The sequence below is a fragment of the Arachis stenosperma genome, chromosome 7 (assembly GCF_014773155.1).
Source record: "Arachis stenosperma cultivar V10309 chromosome 7, arast.V10309.gnm1.PFL2, whole genome shotgun sequence".
Lineage (NCBI taxonomy): Eukaryota > Viridiplantae > Streptophyta > Magnoliopsida > Fabales > Fabaceae > Arachis > Arachis stenosperma.
This window is the reverse complement of record NC_080383.1, coordinates 84,913,592-84,935,184: the sequence shown is the minus strand read 5'-3', so window position 1 is coordinate 84,935,184 and position 21,593 is coordinate 84,913,592. Positions and strand designations below refer to the sequence as shown.

The window sequence follows — 21,593 nt, the reverse complement described above, 5'->3', positions numbered from 1 at the left end:
TGGACATCAGCACATGGCTGTCTAGGTCATGATGGTTGTTTCATAAATTAGTTGAAGTGATATGACACCTCATGTGTTCCTATATAAACCCCTCAAACTTTCATTCATAATACAAACACACACAATTCATTGAAGCTTGTTTAGTTTCTTCGTTCTTTCTCTTCTATTGGCAAAGAAAACAAAGATGGCTTCTCATCAAGTTTGTGAAACTTTGGGCTTCATCAACGGTGACGATGAGGTCATGGAAATCAACGGTGCTCTTCTCATCTCACTAATGGATGAATCATCATTTGATGATGATCATGATGCTGCTGAAAGTGATGATGATCATGATGATAGGTTAAACAGCTTGATCAGATCATTTGAAGCTGAAATAATAACAAGTGGAAGCAATAACAATAAGAACATGGAATTAGGTCATGGTGATTATTCAGAATCATCATGGACCAAGATGGGACACGTGGACGGCCAGGATTACTTGGCCTCATCAAACGATGAATTTGGGGTGGACTGGGTGGATATGGATTTCGTGCCATCCTCACCGTGTGATCATCATGACAATAGCTGCTGGTGTATTGATGATCCTTATGATGGAGTAGTTGTTGAGAATAATAGCTTGAAGGATTATGAAGGGTATGTAATGGAAGAACAAAATGATAGCAATTCATTATTTTGGCAAGACAGTTATTATAACATAGTGAGATGAGATTGATTATGCACTGATGATGTTATGTAATTTGGAATTCTCAAATTAATGAAAATAGTGCAGTACTCGTGCCATAATATAAGCACAAAAATTTTATATTAAGGTGTGGTTTCTTATTTTTCAATATACTTTCGTAGGTAAATTACACTGCTAATATGTTCTAAAGTTTAGTGGAATTATCTATATATCATAGTAATTAACCATCAGTATTCGGTAACAATAATAGAGAGTATGGAGGAGAAATTATTCTATTAATTGGATTAGTCAATAGAATGTTGTAGGTATAAAATGGAACTTGGAATTCTAATATTTGTTTAAACAAACAGCTGAATTAATCACTCAATCAATTTAAATTAATTATAATTCAATGATAATTATTGTTCGAACAATTTGTTAATTTGATTAAATATTCAAATGACTTACTATCAAGAAATTTATTGTACTAATTGGTTAATAACACAATAATTGGCACGTTTAAAATGTTAGTTCTGATAAAAAATTAAACATCAAATGATCCAATAAATATAAACATTAGAAGAGATGGGTTAAAGATTTAACGCTTGAAATTTACCCTAACTAAAAAATTTAGGAGAGTGATAGAGAAGCTGGTGATTCCAACTCAATATAGTTTTGTGTATAGACGTCATAATTCTGATAATATTATTATTGTTCAAGAGATTTTTTACTCAATAAAAAAATAAGAAAAGAGTAAAAGAATGGATGGATATTAAGATCACTATAATAATATAGATTATTTTTTAGGATTATATGTGTTAAAAAAAATTAAAATTAGTCAAAATAACAAATTTTGACACTATTTTAACTATAGAAATATGTGCATAAAAATTTTGTCAAAAATAGTATTTAGTATTTTTAACATATAAGTAATTATAAAAAAAAGGTTAAATCTTATTTTGATAAATATTGGCTGTCAAAAATAATTTGTTAGAAAAATTTGAGAATATATTTTTTGTGACACTTATTTACCGTCAAAAATACTATTTATTTTGACGCTTATTGACCATAAAAAAATTCTCAGTAAAAATTTTTAACAAAGAATGAGATGAGATCTTGAAACTGAAGAATCAACTGAGATTTTAAAGATGAAAAATGAGTAGTATAATCCCAAATTGAGAGTAGTGTGATGCCAAAATTGACATAGCTCAACGAAAAAGAGGAATAATAGAGTAAGTTGAAAATAAATGAGTGTCAAAATTGAGGATAAATTTTCTACAGTCAAATTATTCATCAAGAAAATATAGAGAATTCGACATTTATAATATTTGTCAAAAATATATATTAATTTTTACACTTAACTATTGTGTTAAAAAAAGAGTGCTAAAATAACTCTCTTTTCTTGTAGTGGATTGATCTACAAAAGGATAGGCTCAAGCAGAGCTTCATCAGATATACTCTTTTCGACATAGGGGTTCTTACTAACTTTGTTGAACTGATTGCTAGCTGTATTTTCATATACTAAAATGAGGGTATTATTGAATGGTGAACTACTCTTGGATGAATTTTTTTCTTCTAGAGGAATTCGGAAATGTGACCCCATATTTTCCTATATATCTTTGTTTTGTGCATTGAACTAGTGTCTCAGCTCATTTCTCGACTACTATTGACCACGATTTCTAGAGATGCATATCCATCTCAATCAAGAGACCCCTACTCTATCACATTCTTGCTTTGCGAATAACTTGATTCTCTTTGATGAAGCTACTATGGAATAGCTAACATTATTAGCAAAATTTTAGATACTTTTTATTAGAGTTTGGGGTCAGAAAGTGGATAATAAGAAAACTTTCATCTTCTTCTTTAAGAATGTGAAAAACCATGTTTTGTGTGAGATTAATAATTCACTGAACTTTGCAAGGACGGATGATTTTGAAAAATATCTTGGTGTTCCTCTTCTCTACTCCAAGGTTAACAAAGTACATTGGGATCATCAATAAGATGAATCATGGGTTGAATAGTTTGAAAGCATCCTCCCTATCCTTGCATGGGAGAGCCACTATGGTAAAATATATTCTGGTAACTCTTCCCTCTTATAGTATGCAAACTGTCATTGTTCCCGTTTCTATTCGTAATATGCTTGATCGCAAATATAGGAACTTCTTGTAGGTAGAAGCTGAGCAGTTCAAAAAATTTTGTCTTTTAAATTGAAAAGAAGTTAGCATGCCAAGAAGCTCGAGAGGGCTTGGCATAAGGCACAAGAGGGATGTCAACTACGCTTTTATGATGAAGATTGGATTGGGTTTAGTTGAGAAGAAAGACTCTCTGTGGGTTTGTGTCCTTCGATATAAGTATAAGTATGGGAATGATATCCTACCAGAGGTTGATAAGAAGAAGTGACGCTCCAGCGATTGGATCAAAAAGGCGTTTGCTCCACCTGAGAGGAAGTTAAGAGTAACTATGTTTGGCAGATTGAGAATGGAAGCCTTATTAACTTCTAGAACCACAATTGGGTGCCGAATCTTGGAGCTCTGTCTAACCACTCCACATAGACAAATGCATCTCCTGACCTATATACTTCCTTGATGGATTTTCTTCCGGTTTCAGGAGCATGGGATGAGAATAAACTCAAAAAGTGACTGTTGGATAGTATTGTTAAGAAAATTGCTACACTTTTCCTCTCTTCTTATGGAAGAGAACCAATTGGATTGCTTGGACATGGTCCTCTGATGGAGCCTTCAATCAAGTTTGCTTACCAAATCATTTATGGCGTGCTTGCCATTGTTGACTACATCTTCAACCTTGTGTGGAAGTGAAGGAGATCTAGTGTGGCAACATCATCAGCCGATAAACATAATTAATGGCTAAACGTGATTGGCCCATCGATAACCTATTAATGAAAAATGAGTGGTATATTTTGCTTGGAGTAGCTATATCGTCCGTGTCGTACTTTAGAAACAAGTTAATCTTTAATAATCTGATGATGTATCCTGCTATTACAGCCTCGTCCATCCATGTGAGATCTTATGAGATCATAAATCTGCACTACTAGGGGTGAAAAATAAGTCTAAACCTATCGGACTGGTCACATAACCCGCCAAAAAAGACGAGCCAGCCTGAAAATCTGAGACCGCCATACTTAAAAGTTCGCCTAACCCGCATCGCTTAAATCGGGCTTTGATGGGCTTTGGCAGGGCGGGCAGGCTTCCTTGGCGGGCCTAGTGCTTTTTTTGCCAGGGGTGTTTTTACAAAAAGGTTGGTTTATGATCATGTTTATTACATATTTATAATTATAAAGACTTTAATGTTTGTGAATTTAGAAATCTTTAAGCGAGGTGGGGCAGGGCAGGCCAGTCTACCAGAGGACGGACTTTTGGCGGGGCGGGTTTGCCATCCGTATGCACTACTACAACCTGCTTTGGGAGAGTTGAAATCAGACCAACAACAGCTTATTAGATGGATGCCTCCAAATAAAGCCAGCATCAAGCTTAACATTAACGGCTCATTTTACTCAACATCCAACAATGCAACGTGTGCACAGGAGGGGAGGAGGTATTTTTGCGACCACCTAAAGAGGTTTCTTCTTGGATTTGCATGCAACCTAGGAAGTCTATCATGTAGGGACATTCGTCGTGCAATTTGGATCAGATTTTGTCAAAAATTTGTCCAATCAAAACACTAATTTTACTTGCAGTGCAGTTTGGATTGGATGATTCTTTCTAATAATTTAATCTAATCACATCTAATTTCAAAATGGTTTGGATTAGATTGGATTTGTTGTTTTGTAAATTAAAAAAAATAATAAATACACATAACAAGTCTCAATATTAAATCTTAAATAACCAACAATGACATAATAAGTATTAATAGTATCTTAAAAAATTAACAATAATATAATAATAGAACAAAAATTATATGTTGGTTAGAATAAATAAATCTCATTTTGAATAAATAAAATATTCACTAAATAATAATAATACATGAATAAGATATAAAAATGTATAACAAGTTAAATATATTATAAGTAAAATTTTAATATAATAATAAAATAATAATATTATATTACATTCTGCGGTTTAAATTTGATTAGATCAATTTTAAAAGTAGATTTAAAATCTGATTCAATCGATGTGGTTTGTAAAAAAAATCAAATGCAAATTAGTATAGTTTTAATCAGATTTCGATTTAGATTAGATTGGATGAAAAGTTTAATTTGATTTGATTTAGATTTGAACACTTTTAATATCATGCATGTGAAACTTTGGAGAGTTGTGAAAGGATTACAAATGCAAATTAGTTTTACAACATTATCGTTGAATCTGATTCAGCAATGGCAATTTCCTTCATAAAAAATGGGTCTCCTTCATCCCACCCGTGTAGCGCTCTCTTAGAAGATATTGTTCTCCTAACTTGGAGGCTCTAGAAGATTGAGTGGCTTCACACGCTACGGGTGGCGAACTCTATGGCGAATGGTCTTGCCAGAAAGGGTCAACTCTTTTTTCATGGTTTCTATATTTTCAATAGCCCCCTCCTAATATTAAACATCATTTGTTCTTAGATTGTTGTAACTTTCATAGGTTAAGGGGAGTTGGTTAATTTGTTGTTTTTTCTTTTTGTTCTTAGGATCCTTGAACTCCTTACTCCAACAAAAAAGAACATCTAACTAAAAGAGTATAGGTAAAATTTAGAAAAGTTTTTAACTGTATTTGAACTATCGGTATTCTAATAATTTTAATCGTTGATTTTAATTAATATTATATATATTATAATTGAGATTAACGGTTAAAATTATTGAAATATTGGTGTATCTAGTATACTTAAAATTCTTCCCAAAATTTAATAGCATAACATGGGTTTGCCAAAATATAAATTAAAAATATAAATAAAAAACATACAATTACACCAATTATTTAAAATAAAACCCATCTATTCACACACCTTTAAATAAGGAGTATGGTACCCATAACTATTTAGGATCCCTATAGAACTAGTCCCTACTTACTACCTAAATTAATAAGTATTCAAATGTTTGAATTCAATATAATAAGAATATAAAATCATTAATTATGTAAATATATACCAATTAAACTCATAATTATAATGTCCCACGTTAATATCTTCTTAAGAAATGTATTGAGTGCGTTAAAGTGATAAGTTATGAAAAATTTATACTTTGTTGTTTTATATTTGAAATAAATTTATAAATAATGTGTATCATTAAATTTTTTTTTAGTATCTAAACAAAAGAGAAGACTAAAGCAACCACTTATCCTACATCAGAATTGATGATTTACTTGAAAATATCATTAGGCTCTGACCAAATCATATAATTGAGATTACTTCTTATTTTATATCTAGATATCCAATCTGTCATTTTATTTGCTTCTCTAGCTATCCAATTGACTTGAACATACTAAAATCTTGATAAAAGTTTTAGAATTTTGTGAACTAAATCAACAATTTCAGACATGTACCACCACAAGAGTCATGCAAAAGGTGCTGGACGTCTAAACAATCTATTTCACACACAATGTCTCTCAAATCACAGTCCCAGGCTAAAACATGCCCCCTCCAAACTGCAAAAAGCTCACATCTGGTGATAGACCAGGGAGAAAAACTACGAGAACAGCTCGAGATCAAACCTCCAATAGAGTCTCTAATAATACAGTCAAAACCAACTAAACTCAAATTACGGAATAAACTTGCATCACAATTAACTTTAAAGCTATTACCTACTGAGGGTTCCCAGTACCAGCGATTCTTGAAGGTACTGAAGGAAGAACACTGGTGTATATAAAGTCTCAGGTCTATGACAGTGCTTCTGATAAGGGCAACCACCTTGTGATCCGTCTGATTAGTGGATATTTTATACGCTTTTTGGCACTGTTTTCTTAGTGTTTTTAGTATATTTTGTTAAGTTTTATTATGTTTTAGTAGGTTTTAATGAAAAATCCACTTTTTGGATACTACTTTGAGCTTTTATATTTTTCCTATGATTTCAGGTAATTTCTGGCTGAATTTGGCAAGTTTTGGCAAAATCTGATTCAGAGGCAAGGCAAAGCATAGCAGATGCTGTTAGATTCTGACCTCTGTGCATTCAAACGAGCATTTTTTAGCTACAAAGGTCCAATTGATGTGCTCTCAATGGCGTTGGAATACTAACTTTCAGAGCTTTCCAGCAATATATAATAGTTTATACTTTCCTTTGGTTTGGACTGTCCAAAACGAGCGTTGAACGCCCAAACTACCCTCTTTCTGGTGTTCAACGCCCAAGCAGGACTCAAGCCAGCATTGAACGCCCAAACCCAGTGTTCAACGCCACAAGAGGAGCAAGGAAGCATCATAGTTACCCCCCTAGTGGGTGCTCAATGCCCACTCCTTCAAGTTAGACGCCAAGCTCAACCCAAACACTCACCAAGTGGGCCCAAAAGTGAATTTTCACACCTTTCTGCTTAGTTTAATTGATTTTTGTAATTTTTAATTATGAGATTAGTATTTATAGGCGAAGATCACCCATATTTAGGATCTTCAGCCCCTCAGAACTTATCATACATGATTTCCTATAAAGTATAAGCAACTAAACCTCCTAGGTTAAGGTTAGGAGCTCTACTGATTCCTATGGATTAATACAATTACTTTTCTACTCTAATTTATGCTTGATTGTATTCTATGATGTATTTTTGTTCTTCATCCTTATGAATCTGGGGTGGAACTGATGTATGACCCCTTATTCTACATGAGTTCTTGCGAGTCCCTGATAGGACAGTATTGAGCTACAGTTTGAGAGTGCATCACAGATTCCAACACGTATCTGAGCTAATTGGGATAAGTGACATAAAATCTCGTTAATCGTGGGTGACTGAGGTTTTTGTGGTGCTAAGGCTAGAACCACAGAGCTTCATTCTCCGATCTGGAAGATCCAACCTTGTCTGTGGCGTTTTGAGTAAGATCATCAAAGATTGAATGCGTGAACTTCACCCTCGTTCAGATTGAATGACCACTGACCCTATCATTTGGTTTGCATTAGAGGAGATTAATGACCACTGACCCTGACTTTAATCACTTACATCCTTGCCATTGAATGAATCATTCGTTGTTAAAGTAGACAGTGAGAAGTCTTAATCCGGAGGAACAAGCATCTCCGAGGCCTTAACTGATTCTTTATCATTGTCTTCACATTAATTCATTGTGGCTTTCTTTATTATTCTATTTTATGCGCCGACAACAACAATCAACATTTTATTCGCCTAACTAAAATCTGCAAGATAACCACAGCTTGCTCAATCCATCAATCCTCGTGGGATTCGGCCCTCACTCACCTGAGGTATTACTTGGACTACCCGGTGTCCTTGCCGATTCAGTTATGCGAGTCACAAATTCGCGCACCAAGTTTTTTGCGCCGTTGCCGGGAATTGTTCGAGATTGACAAACTACCGGTTGTCTTGCTACTTAGATCAATTAATTTTTACTGTTTTCCGGTTACTTGTGTTCTTGTTTTTCGAACTTTCTTGGTTTCTTTTCTTAAAATTTTTCAAAAATTATCTCGAGTAATCTTTTTCTTTTGTTTGAGTCTTGTGTCAAGTCTTAAGTTTGATGTCCTTTTTGGTTTTGTTGATTTTTCTTTTCTTCACTTTTCAAAAATTGTTCTTAATTTCTTTCCTCTTTGTTCGAAATTTTTGTGTATTTTGTTTTCTTTGATTTCGAAATCTTTAAGTTTGGTGTCTTTCAGTGTCTTTTCTTTTCAATTTTTCGAAATTTAATGTCTTTGATTTCAAAACTTTTAAGTTTGGTATCCAATTTGTTGTTTCCTTTTTAAATTTCAAAAATACTTTGAACTCCTTTCCTGTTTAAGTCTTAAAATTTTAAAAATTTTGGATTAACTCGTATATTTTTATTTTTTTTTATTTTTCATCTTTATTATTATTATTTAAATAAACTTCATATCTCTGTAGGACATCTCACTGGGAGTTCTTTATACTTGACATAGAGGCCCCCACATTTTCTTTGCTTTGCTCTTTGTTTGTGTAGACAGGACAGGAAAAATTCATTATGAATCCACTTGAGAATGCACAACCAAGAAGAACCTTGTGGCCTTATGCTGCCCCTACTCCTGACTTCTATGGAAGGAATATTTGTATACCACCTATTGGAGCAGCCAATTTTGAGCTCAACCCACAGTTGATCACTTTAGTGCAGCAAAACTACCGGTGTTATGGACTTTCACAGGAAGAACCCACAGAATTCTTGCAAACTTCCTACAGATTCCTGAGAGTACGAGCTGAAGGAGTAGACTAGGATGTCTACATGCTGCTGCTCTTCCCATTTGCTATAAAAGGCCAAGCAAAGAAGTGGTTGGATACTCAATCCAAATCGAGCTTGAAAACATGGGATAAGCTGGTAGACAAGTTCTTGAACCAATACATCCCCCCAAGAAAGCTAATCCAGCTCAAGCTGCACAATCAAGTCTTCAGACAAGAAGAGAATGAGTCTCTTTTTTTATGCTTGGAGGAGGTACAGAATGATGCTACAAAGATGTTAAGGAAATGTTTTCTAAATGGGTAAAGCTAGACATTTTCTATTTTGGACTCTCAGACAATGCTAAGATATCCATAGATCATTCTACAGGAGGTTCAATTCACATGAGAAAGACAATTGAAGAAGTTCAAGAACTCATTGAGACAGTTGTCAGCAACTAGCATCTATACTCATCTAGTGAGACTGTGATGAACGGAGAGGTCAAGGCAGTGTACACTGAATCAGACCCTCCAAAACAGAGTGAATTATTGACCCAGTAGCTACACTCTCTCACACAACAATTGCTAAGTTTTCAAGAAGTGTTGCAGAAAACTCGTGCCTCCAACAAGAATATAGAGGCACGACTTGACCAGGATGAACAACACTTATCTAAACAGATAAGAGAAGAGTGTCAAACCATCCAATTGAGGAGTGAAAGGACACTAAACAACCAGTCTCAGAACAGTGAGAAGCAAGGAGGAGAGGGAATGTTAGAAGGTGAAAACACAGTAACCCAGGGCGTAACCAAGGGCGCTGAATGCCCAGAAGGGAACACCACTAGCGTTCAACGCCCAGCAAGGGTCACCATGGGTGTCCAATGCCCAGGAGGGGGCAAAGTTGGCGTTCAATGCCAGGAAAGGACCAGCATGGGCGTTGAACGCCCAGATGGGGGAGGCCAGGCATGTGCAAGTTCAGGGAACACCCCTCCTAAGCAAGCTGGTAATCCTCCCTTAAGCACCATGGACACTCACCCTGTACCACTCAGAACACCTGAGTACATGACCAGGATGCCATATCCTCAGAAAATCCGCCAAGTAGAAAAGGATAAGCAATTTGCTAGGTTTGCAGATTACCTCAAGACCCGAGAGATCAAGATCCCTTTTAAAAGAAGCCCTTAAACAAATACCCTCCTATGCCAAGTTTATGAAGGACATCTTAAGCCACAAGAAGGACTGGAGGGAGGTGGAGACAGTCTTCCTCATTGAAGAGTGCAGTGCAGTCATCCAAAGGAACCTACCAGAAAAGCTTCAGGACCCTGGAAGCTTCGTGATACTTTACAACCTTGGAGACGCCTGTATAAGGAAGGTTCTATGTGATCTTAGGGCGATCATCAACCTAATATCTTCCTCACTAATAAAGAAACTCGGTCTAATCCGAGAAGTCAAGCCCACCTGCATATGCCTTCAGTTGGATGACGGCTCAGCCATGATTCTATCAGTGGTGATTGAAGACATGATTGTAAGGGTTGACCCTTTGCATTTCCCACAGATTTCATGGTATTAGATATGGAAGAACACGAGAATGCATCCCTCATTTTAGGGAGACATTTTCTGGCAACAGGAAAGACCCTTATTGATGTAGAAAAAAGGGAAGTAAATCTAAAAGTTGATAAAGAAGAATTCGTACTGAATGTTGTCAAGGTCATGCAACACCGTGACGCCCTAGAGGAATGCATGAGGATTGATGTCATTGATTCCCTAGTGGAAGAGGTACATGGTTGAGGGGCTTGAGGTGGGGGTGGTTGACATCCTTGAAGATGACAGACCTGGCATGGAGGCATCAGAAGAGCATGATAAGGCTCTAGAGGCTCCAAAAATGGAAAATGAACCTCCCAAACTTGAGCTCAAGCCACTGCCATTATCCTTGAAATACGTGTTTCTAGTAGATGGGGACACTTACCCTGTGTTCATAAGCTCTTCCTTGAAACCACAAGAGGTCGAAGTACTGATTCGAGTGCTGAAGACACACAAAACAACTCTCGGCTGGACCATAAGTGACTTGAAAAGAATTAGTTCAACCAGATGCATGCACAAGATCAGGCTCGAATACTCAATAAGTCACGCGCCATGATTGATAACTTCAGATAACGATTCTCATATAATTTTCACTATTCCAAAACATCTAAATCTTCAAAACAATCCTTTGACAAAAGTGGTTCCTCCAAATATGTATCAAGTGGATTCTTTCCACTAGAGACCTTAGCTTGATGGTTATTAATGTGTGCTTTAAATGTTCGTGATATGAAGAGTTCAAGTGTTATTTAGAAGATATTAGTTTACATTTTTAGAATATTTTAATTTAATTTGATGTATTTTGATTTTATGTATTTAATTACTAGATTGGGTCATATATTTGTGGGCTTAGGATTTCTATATTTTAACCTAGTAAGAGGTTATACATACCTCATAAACTAGGGTAGTCGCAGTATAGAATTATTTAGAGGTTTCAAAATCCCTTTTTGGTTTCGTGATGAAACTATGGTGTGGACAATTGAGGTTGAGGAGTCCCTCTCTTGTTGCATCGGGGAATTGGGTAGAAGGTTGAGGAGTTCCTTCGATTCAATTCCCAAACTATAGCATTGACAAGTTAGGTTGAGGAGTCCCTTTCTTGTTACGTCAAGAAATTGAGAAAAATGTAGAGTGATTCTCTTTGTATTCAATTTCAATGTTTCTTTTTTTATTCAATTTGAATCCTTATCTTGTTTATCTTTTAAATTGAATAAAAAAAGATACATTGTAATTCAAATAAAAACAAATAGGATATATTGAAATTAAGTACAAAGAGAATCACTCTACTTTCTACTCAATTTCTTGACGCAACAAAAAAGGGACTCCTCAACCTAACTTGTCAACGTAATAATTTGGGAATTGAATCGAAGGGACTCCTCAACCTTCTATCCAATTCTCCGATACAACAAGAGAGAAACTCCTCAACCTCAATTGTCCATATCATGATTTCATCACGAAACCAAAAAGGAGTTTTCACACCTTTAAATCATTCCGTGTTACGACTACAATAGCTAATGAGGTATTTATAACCTCTTATTAGGTTAAAACAAAGAAAACCCTAAAGCCCACAAATATAAGGCCCAATCTAGTAATTAAATAAACAAAATCAAAATACATTAAGTTAAATTAAAACATTCTAAAAATATAAACTAATATCTTCTAAATAACACTTGAACTCTTCATATCACAAATATTTGAAACACGTATCAGTTATGTTTCATCAATTTCTAGAAAAATAGAAATAAACTATCTTATTAGGATAGAATAATGACAATTAATAATATAAGAGAAATCAAAATATATTAAACATTACTTACACCAACAATCGCAAGTCGTTTCTTACTTGCACTTTCAGGGGTATGGGCCATGGATGAAGATTGAATACTAGTGCTTCAATGGTTGAACAAGAATTCTTGTCATATTTTTTAAAAAGTTTGTATAATTTCTTTTTTCACATATTCCACATTTTCTTTTGCAGGGAACACCGAGAAATGAGGACCGCGAGACTGAGGAAAGCCCGCCGGCGCTGGGAGGAGCGAGTGAAGAGGCAGCCAAGCTACTGAAGCTCAGGGAGTCAGGATCATTGGGTCAGGAAAGGGATGAAGGATGGCTGTGGGATCTGGGGTGTGGTTGTGTGGAATTGTGGGCTATGGCATCATTAGGCAGAAGGCAACATGTGTGATGTGTTGTTTGTGTAAAGTAAAAACCCTAATTTTCAATTTATACCTATATAAATTTACTGAAATATCCCTGAAAAAAGGATGATAGCCCACCGGGCCCACTCGCCCACCCTATCTTGGCCCGCGGTTTTGGCGGTGCAGTTTTGGCAGATTTTTAAAATTTGACAAGTTCAAAATCTCGTCCCAACCCACCCTTTTTGGAGATTTTGGTGGTTTTGGCTGTTTGACCTGCCGAATTCGACCCATTTTGCCACCGCTATATTTGGAAAAATAAAATGTGTTTTGAACATTTCATCTTGGATATAGATTAAAAACATTTGAATATCTATTTTTTTGGACATTATTTAGGTATTCATTTGATTTGTAGTTGAGAGTGTAAAGAATAAAATAAAGAATTTCAGTTTTTTTATATTTTTGGTCAAGAGAAAGACTAGGAAGCCCAGTTCAAATAGCAACAAGATTACGCACATCAAAATTGAACCTCGCCAAGTCCTAAAAAAATTGAACCTCGCCTAGCAACTCTATCGTACTACACAGATTGAAACTTGGGAGTTCCCTTTGCAAAATATGAATGTCATCATCTACTTCCAATAATTTTTCTAGTTGTGTTCATTGTTACCTACTGCTATGAATCAGTGATATTAACGACTACCATATTTAAATAGGATGGTAGCTATGATACCGCCTTCTCTAAGTAGTTAATCTGATGTCTTTATTCAATTTTAACTCACCTCTCTGTAGCGTGTTGCAACACGGCTACTCCACACAGCTTCCTCCAACTTCGTTCTTACCAGAGGGGAGACAAAAAGAGGTTACAATTCGAGGAGTTCATTGTTGTGCCTAGGTGGATTGCTGCTGCTACTATTGTTTCTTCAACTCTACCACTAATGTTAGATGAGTTGGGTTCTTCGATCCTCGTATCGAAAGGAAAATATAATTGGTGAGCTGCTTTATTAGAAAGGGCTACTCTCAAATCCTCCTTTTGATGAGAATAGTTCGCTGATTCTATAGAGCTTTCGTCCGATCTAAAAATTGCATTTAGAGTCTCTACATCCGCCAACCTTGTGTACAAGAAAGATTTCGCCCTTGTTTTCTACCCGGTTCTATTTGCTACCTACCTTTCTTCATGAAAAATTGTACCATTTACTATCGTCTCTTGCATTTGGCAAGTAGTTGTGATACCACTCCTGGTTAAGGGAACATCGGTGAAGAATAGCTCGCTACTGGTTAACTTAGTCTTGGTTGTTGTTGCTTGACTCTGGTGTAGTGTTTTTTATTTTTTTTTATTTTTTGTTAGATAAAATAGACAATCATCAATCTTAAGTATTAGAACATCACAAATTCACACACACTACACATTCACATGTCCGACATTTCAAGGTTCTTATCCATTACTTGACTTTGCCAACTTTAAAGTCAAGTACAACATATTAAGAAGAGGCACTATGTGATATGGAATGGAATCCAGGATAAGATGAAAATCAAAGAAAAAGACTCTTCTATCTTAATTTGATTTTCTTATACAACAATTAAGAGAATCACTCTAACTCTTCTATTCACACCCAAGTTTCTCAAAAAACCTCAAAAAAATTTCATTCATAAAAAAAATAAGAAAAAAAAGTGGCTACAAAGTTTTAAGATTTTTATACTTCTTAGGTTTAAAACCCTAACTCATAAGTTTACTAAAATAAAAATAGGTCAAATCATATTTGGGCCTAAACCAAACAAAATAAAATAAAATATAAGAGAAACATAAAATAAGTCTTAAAATAAATACTAGTAAAGTGATGCCTATTTGATTCAATTTAACTAACGAGAGTCTTTAATATAACTTGTAAATAGTAAAACGTGTATATTTTCATAACTGTTAACCATTGTCTTAGCCAATTTTTGATGCATCTTTTGAACAAATAATTTAGTCATAATTGCAATATCTTTTTTTATTCTCTTAGTTATTGTTCTTGTAATTAGACCAATTAACATATGACGATTCTCAATTTGTTCCACAAAATTCGTATCATTATGATTTGCCACTTTGACTAAAGCCTCTATTACTAAGGATATACATGGTTAAGATCAACCAAAACACTAAACCTCATTTTAGTTAATCAAAATTTTGGTTTAGGTTAATAAATCAAACTGATTTAAATAGAAAAACTTATTATTAGCCAATTATAAAAGTAATAAATCGATTTGATTTAGATTAGTAAATCAAACTGGTTTTAAATAGAACTTTATTACTGGTTATAAAAATAATAAACTAGTTTTAAAAATAAAAAACCAATTTTAAAAATAATCGGTTGTTTATTTAAAAATCAAATTTTCTTCTAAAATTTGATTTTCCCCATTAAAACTAGTTTTTCCTGTAAACATCGATTTTTTCATTTAAAAAGTGATTTTATAAAAAATTAATTTTAACTTATAAACCTATTTTTGATACTTAAAAAACTAATTTAGCTTTTTTTGCCTATTATAAAACCAATTTAAATTTATAACATATTTATATTAAAAATCAACTTTATAATTTCAAACCATTAAAATTGGTTTTGAATTGGTTAACCAATTTTTACCAATTCGGTTAACTGCTTTTTTAAAACTGATTTTAATTTATTAACCATTTTAGAAAACCAGTTATTTAAAATTTGGTTAAAGTTTTTTAACCGGTTAATCAGTTTATTGTTTTTTGACGAATATCTCTGACATCTGTTGGTGTAGTCCTCCTTTTTTTTTTCGTGGGTATGCTGGTGTAGTCTTCCTAATCCTCGATAAGATACGTTTTTGTTTTCGGCATACTCTAGTAGATGCTTGTTTTAGACTTGTTTCTCTGTGTTGGGCTTCCAGGCCCAGCCTATGACCAAAAACAAAATAAAACATTTCACGTTTAAAACTTTTAATTTCGATGGTCTTCTTTTTTTCACCCCGATAACAAGAAGTAACTCTAATCAGCGGTAAAAAGTTTTAAAAAATTACATAGATCAATAAAACCGAAGAATGGAACGACGGCAACAGAATCCAATCAGTAACGACAGAAGAGGGCGGTTGTGGCGATCGATGTCGACGGCGGGATCAGCCTCCGCCGGCAGTGGCACAAGAGAGGCTCCGGCAAAGGCTATGGTGACGGAGCAGATCTCTCAGGCGGTTCAATCCTCCGCCAACCTCCTCCACCTGATGCAGAACTCTTCTCCGGCTCAGGTACTCTCTCGCTCTCCCTCACAAACACAAATTCGCCGTGATGACAACAATGTTACTATCATTATAAATTCCATATCCAGCATCAAGTTTCATTTGTTTTTTTTTTCTTTTTTCGGTAAATTGTTTTGTATTATTTTATGCCTTGATTTTTGGATGAACAGTAGGGCTGTAGGGGGCTTCATTTGTGAAGTTAATGGATTGGGAAAAAACCTGAGGAGATTAGTAAAGAAAATATTTTAGTGAAATTGATTAAGGAAACTGATAGAGTATATTGAGATTGGGGAAAAGTGGAAATAAAGTCAGGATTAATTGTGATGCTAGCGTGAGAGAAGTAACTTACCTGGATATGGCTGTGTCATTAGAGATGTAAATCGAAGATACCCTCCCCTTTTCTAGTGACCTCCGGTGTGAGTTTTTTGCTATTTGGAGAGGCTTAGTGTTGACCTGAGAGTGCGGTTGCCAGGAAATTATTTGTCAGGCTGACAATGTGGATGCTTTTCTAGCATCCCAACCCCATAGACTTCATGAAAATGCAGCTGATAGGGATTTGATTCAGAAAATCCATGATACTCTTCTTTGGAATTGGACAGCAGAGGTTAAATTAGTGCAGAGGACAGCTACTGCAGTTGCAGATTTTATGGCCAAGCATGCAGTGAGAAGCTCGGTGTGGTTAGAGCCGTGGAGCAGTTTTATCTAATTTAGTCCATAAGTATTCGTGGAGCCTAATCTGGCTGTGTTTCTTCTCTTTTCTTTTGACACCAAAAAAAAAATAATAATAAAAAAAAAATAAAAAGAAGAAAACAAAGAAACCTAGGGGCTATAAAGTTTCCAAACATGTTCCTCTGAATCAAGGGAAGTACATCATCATAAGGCTGCACAGATTCATTGTAATGAATATCACTATGAGCACCCTTTCTTGCCATGAAATCTGCAGCAGAATTTGCAAAGTGAGCCACAAGGCAAAACCTAACAAGCCACCTCTTGGAAATGATTTCTACAATTTTATTAATTCCGAAAGCCTCTATATGATACAAGTTCATTCTCAAACCAGAGCAAATTAAATATCTAAAGCTTTGGGACAATAAGTCTCACACTATTGATCCATGACCATTCTCCCAAGCTAAATTCAATTCACATCAAATATCTAATAACTTAGAATGAAGTACCTGTAACTCCACACATTTTCCATTGCAACCCCGAATCCATTTACCATTGTTGTCACGTAGGATGCACCCAAACCCAGCAGTCCCATATCCCACAAAACACTGCCATCACTGTTGAGCTGAGATTGCCTGACTCAACTTGATGTTGCAGTTTTTATATAACTTTTTTTTTTCGCAAAAATAAGCTAATTAGAGAGCACATATTTTTGACATTATTATCGTTAGTATATGATGTATGACTCCTTTCTTCGATCATTTGTAGGCCAAACTCACTAAACTTCCCAAGAACCTTATGGCAAAGGTTTCTACTATGAAGAATACAGAGCAGGTGCACATTTGTATCTGATGCAGGGTAGTGGATGACTGCAAAAACAAGTTTCTAGTGTGTGTAATGCTGGTTTTTTGCTTTTCGAATTGCAGATTTTAGAGCAACTTCCTCGGGTGATATCATCTTTGGATGCATATATGGATAATGGATTGCAAAAGTTAGAACTTCCTCTTATCTGATTGGCTATACTTACATGTTTAGAAATTGGAACCTCCTTCTTAATCTATGTTTGATTTTTCTCAACTAGAATCAAATTCTTGTCTCTAGAATCAATTTGGATCAAAGTGAAAATTTTTACTGTGTTAGAATTACATTGAGAGGAAGTAGCAGACATAAAAACCAGTTATGTTAGAATTAATTATACCTAAAATCAATTATACAAAATTGTATTTTGACAATGTTGCCTGTGTGGTTTTATGAGCTTCACTGATGTGCTAAATTGCTAATTATTCTTGTTGTGCTTGACTAAATATGCCTTGCATATTTGGAGAGAAAAGAATTTTTTATTTTGAATTATTATTGTCAGTGTGCTTGACTAAATTATAAAAATATTTTGCATATGATAAGTCTTTGAGTTACAATTATGCAGCATGGCACATTTGAAGACTGTGGTTCTGTTAATGGAAAACATGCAAAGCAGCCAGCTTAGTTCACTCTCCAACGCTCTTCCTTCCCAGAAGGTATAATAGTTTTGTCATGGAGACAGTCATGAAAGTCTATTTAAATTTAAATTCGGATATGCACTTTGGTCTCCCCAGCATGTTAAGTTCTAAATAGGAGAGTTTTGGATGTAGGCATTTCAGAAAATTTCTTGTTTACTAAAGTGAAATGCTATGAGGTTGTGTGAGAGTTAGATCTCCTTTATATATGGCCTTCATGCTAATGCGCTATGTGTGGCTAATTAATAATTATTGTCAATCCTTTTTCCCTTATCAGGAACTTGAACAACGAAGCCAAACTGAAGGGCCAGGTTAAGGGAATGCATGTTGCTTTGGAGTTTCACCTTTGGTATATTGATGCAAAATTTTCAGAAGGATTGGAGCCTCTTTAATTTCATCGGGTTGATTTATGCTTCATCATGTATCTTCTGCAAATTGAATGTACAAATGTTCTTTTCACCTTGTAAGGTTGAAGGTTATTCAAGTGGAGAAATATGTGAGCACTAGAGATAATGTAGCATAAACTTCATGATGTGAATTTTGAAATTTTATTGATTAGATTAGATTAGCGTCACAACTTTGGACACGCTTCAACATTCGACACTTTGACAGTTAGATTTGCTCAATCTCTTAAGACAAAAAAAAGGGTCTTTTAGTGGCTAAAACACTTTATAAGTGTTTGTTAAATGTACATGGAAATATACATCCAAATTAATGGTTTTCACCCTATATATAATCATTCACTTTTTGTATGAATTAAATTTAATGGGTCCAGATTCATTGTTATTAGAAATATTTAACATATCTATATTTTTCTAAATACTTTTAGATAACCTAAATTACTTTTACACATTTATATTTATTTAGAATGTTCTAAGACTTTTTTAAGACCTAGGGTCTTTCAACATTTTTCAGAGTATTTTCGAACCTTTAAGTATTTTATGAAATAGTCTAAAATATTTTTGATCTTTTATGTTTTAAATATATATCGTTAAGAATAATATTCTAAAATTTACAGGAATAACAAGCTATTAATGGAGGACAGCTTCATAGTGCATAATTTGCATGCAAACATTTTCTGCTTAATATTAAATGCAATAAGGCCAAGAGTTGCACATTCTTGTAGTTATGGAATCTTTTTAAGATTTCAGAGATGAGGTAAAATTAGTTTTTAAGTTTTTAACTTGTATAACGACACTTATGCTCCCCCAACACAAGACAAGCATTGTATTCAAGTGGTCTCATAGGAAAAGTCACGTGTGAACTTTAAACACACCCAATGTACCATAGCATCAATTAATTACATGACCCATTTTTCCTTTTCCTTAGAGACAACGTTACATAATTGGCCTTAAAAGAGGCAACATTCATGGTACTTGTGAGGAGGACAATGATGAACCAAATCATAGAGAAAAAAAAAAGGGAGGTCAAAAATCAACCTTCTAAAAGTTCAATATACCTTTTCATCAATTTCATTCAGAAGTGGTATTATTGGCAGTGGGCACAACATAAATTTGTGCAAAACGTGAACAAATAACATGGCAGTAGATGTCGATTTTTTAAAATTTGAACCACAGGAAAAATAAGTCATCAATAATTGTGTTATTTGTTCTGACTTCTGTGTGTTAAAATTAAAAACAACACATGCGAGCGCACGCTAAATATTCTCAAAAATGAAAAAAAAAAAATAATAAGTGCGTTGTTAATGGCTAGCACTTTATCTTGTCAATAAATGTTAGTGTCCTAACATTTATAACTTTTGGTCCAATGGAGAGTGATGGATCTAATAAGTGGAATCAAGTGTGGCGAGACCAACATTTGTTTTATGGCTTTGTATTAGATAGGAAAAGTATATTTAGGTTTTTGGTGATCTAAAAAAATATAAAATAAAATAATAAATTACATAAATATTCTCATCTTCTTTTTCTTCTAATATTTTCTCGGACAGAAATTTTGGCGGACTCCATCAGCAATGACTCTTATCACTGCTACCCAACAGCGGTGATGGCGACCACCGTGACGGCTCCTGCTCCCCTTTTTCATCGCAGATCTTCCTCCTCCATTGAATAGCGTCGACGGCGACGGATCTTTCTCCCTCGCGCTCGTTCTTGACTTGGCGGCGACATTGGAAGTGGCGAACGGCGATAGCCTAGCAATTCTATAGACGGCGACGGCAAGACGCGGATGAACGACAGCGCGCACGCAGAGGCAACCCGTGAAGATGACGACGACGACGGCACGACGCGGATGAATGACGGCAAGGACGGCGCACGCAGAGGCAGCCCGAGAAGATGACAACGACGGCGGCTTTTCGTGGCGGTCGTGCTCCTCTTTTCAGCGACGTCAGCGGCGATAGCAAGGGGGTAATAGAGAAAAAAAATGAAAGGAGGGGACAAAGGACAAAAATATAATTTTGAAATAGAAGTATTTTTAAAAATATTTAAATATAAATATAATTATTATATTATTAATAAAAACTTTAAATCTTAATCATCGATTAAAAAATTCAATGGCCATGATTCATAGAAAATTTTAGACCACCAAAAATTTAAATATACTTTTTTTTCATTGAAGAAAGCTCCTTGTTTTATTTTATTTATTGTGGGGTGGAAAAAGAGGGGTTTTATAGAACATGAGAAAGGTATGAAGAAAAAGTGAGTCAATGGCGGCCAAAAGCCATCTATCCAAGTCCTCATCTTGTTTCAGTTATTGTATGGCCAATTTGATTATTCATAGTTGCCACAGTTTTAGTTTTGTATAATGACTTGAACAAGGCAAAACTTGTGCTTATTATATATTATCATATGTGTGGCATTTTGGTGTACTTATTTCAGGTTATAACCAGTTTTCATCAAATAATAAATCTTCTGACAAAATAAAATAAAATACAGTTAAGTGTATCTAATACCTATCACTGTATAAACAAATTAAATAAATTCATATCAACATCATACAGATTGTTTTTAGATCGTTCGTACAAACTCGATCCTTAACGAGGAGAAAAACAAAAAATTTGTAATCCATTCCATCACATTGTCATTAAAGACATACCAAAATTCATATGAATTTTTAATTATAATAGTTACAATTTAAAATAAACCAAACATAACACACTAAAACAACCCACACCAAACATGCAACACATTAATAAGTTCATAAAAAAAGCATTATTCTACCATATTAAAGAAAACTATTGAAATTATGGAGCTCTGCCCTGCAATCAAAATCAACACTACTTCAAGTCCGTTGGTAGTTCTCAAAAGTTGTTTCTTATATGCCTATTCTACCATATTGCCTTGAGCTTTTTAGATTTAAGCATACCACTACCTCATAACATGCATGTCTCGGTCTAGCTATAGCCACTGCACCCAATTGTTATTATTATTACTCAGCTACTTGTATCCATTTCTTCCTCTCTTTGAACTCATCTTTTTTCCTACATATATTTTGAATGTTCCAACACCTAATGCAGGTTCTTTGAGTAACAGGACGGATCCAAAAATGTTTTCATAAGGTCAATAACACATATAATATTAAAAATTATATAAAAAATAATATAATATAAGATGTATTACAAAAATATATCGATAGAAAATATATTTTAAAG

At 34.6% G+C, this 21,593-nt stretch overlaps 2 protein-coding genes across 2 annotated transcripts; both read left to right on the top strand.

Moving 5' to 3' along the window:
• Positions 1 to 97: 97 nt before the first annotated feature.
• LOC130941593 (uncharacterized) lies at positions 98 to 812 on the top strand. The gene has a single exon (XM_057870153.1). It carries the CDS (start codon positions 185 to 187, stop codon positions 704 to 706), a length of 522 nt encoding a protein of 173 aa, XP_057726136.1. The 5' UTR covers positions 98 to 184; the 3' UTR covers positions 707 to 812.
• Positions 813 to 15,620: 14,808 nt separating this feature from the next.
• On the top strand, positions 15,621 to 18,707 carry LOC130941763 (tobamovirus multiplication protein 2B). The gene is made up of 5 exons (XM_057870345.1): positions 15,621 to 15,836; positions 17,262 to 17,327; positions 17,420 to 17,484; positions 17,917 to 18,007; positions 18,264 to 18,707. Exons 1-5 carry the CDS (start codon positions 15,636 to 15,638, stop codon positions 18,300 to 18,302), a joined length of 462 nt encoding a protein of 153 aa, XP_057726328.1. The 5' UTR covers positions 15,621 to 15,635; the 3' UTR covers positions 18,303 to 18,707.
• Positions 18,708 to 21,593: the final 2,886 nt, after the last annotated feature.

What these genes read in the sequence shown, in the direction of transcription:
- LOC130941593 (XM_057870153.1), top strand. Translation starts at nt 185, where the DNA reads ATGGCTTCTCATCAAGTTTGTGAAACTTTGGGCTTCATCAACGGTGAC.
- LOC130941763 (XM_057870345.1), top strand. Translation starts at nt 15,636, where the DNA reads ATGGAACGACGGCAACAGAATCCAATCAGTAACGACAGAAGAGGGCGG. An exon ending in AGAACTCTTCTCCGGCTCAG is followed by an intron (nt 15,837 to 17,261) that starts GTACTCTCTCGC and finishes GATCATTTGTAG; the next exon opens with GCCAAACTCACTAAACTTCC. An exon ending in ATGGATAATGGATTGCAAAA is followed by an intron (nt 17,485 to 17,916) that starts GTTAGAACTTCC and finishes ACAATTATGCAG; the next exon opens with CATGGCACATTTGAAGACTG.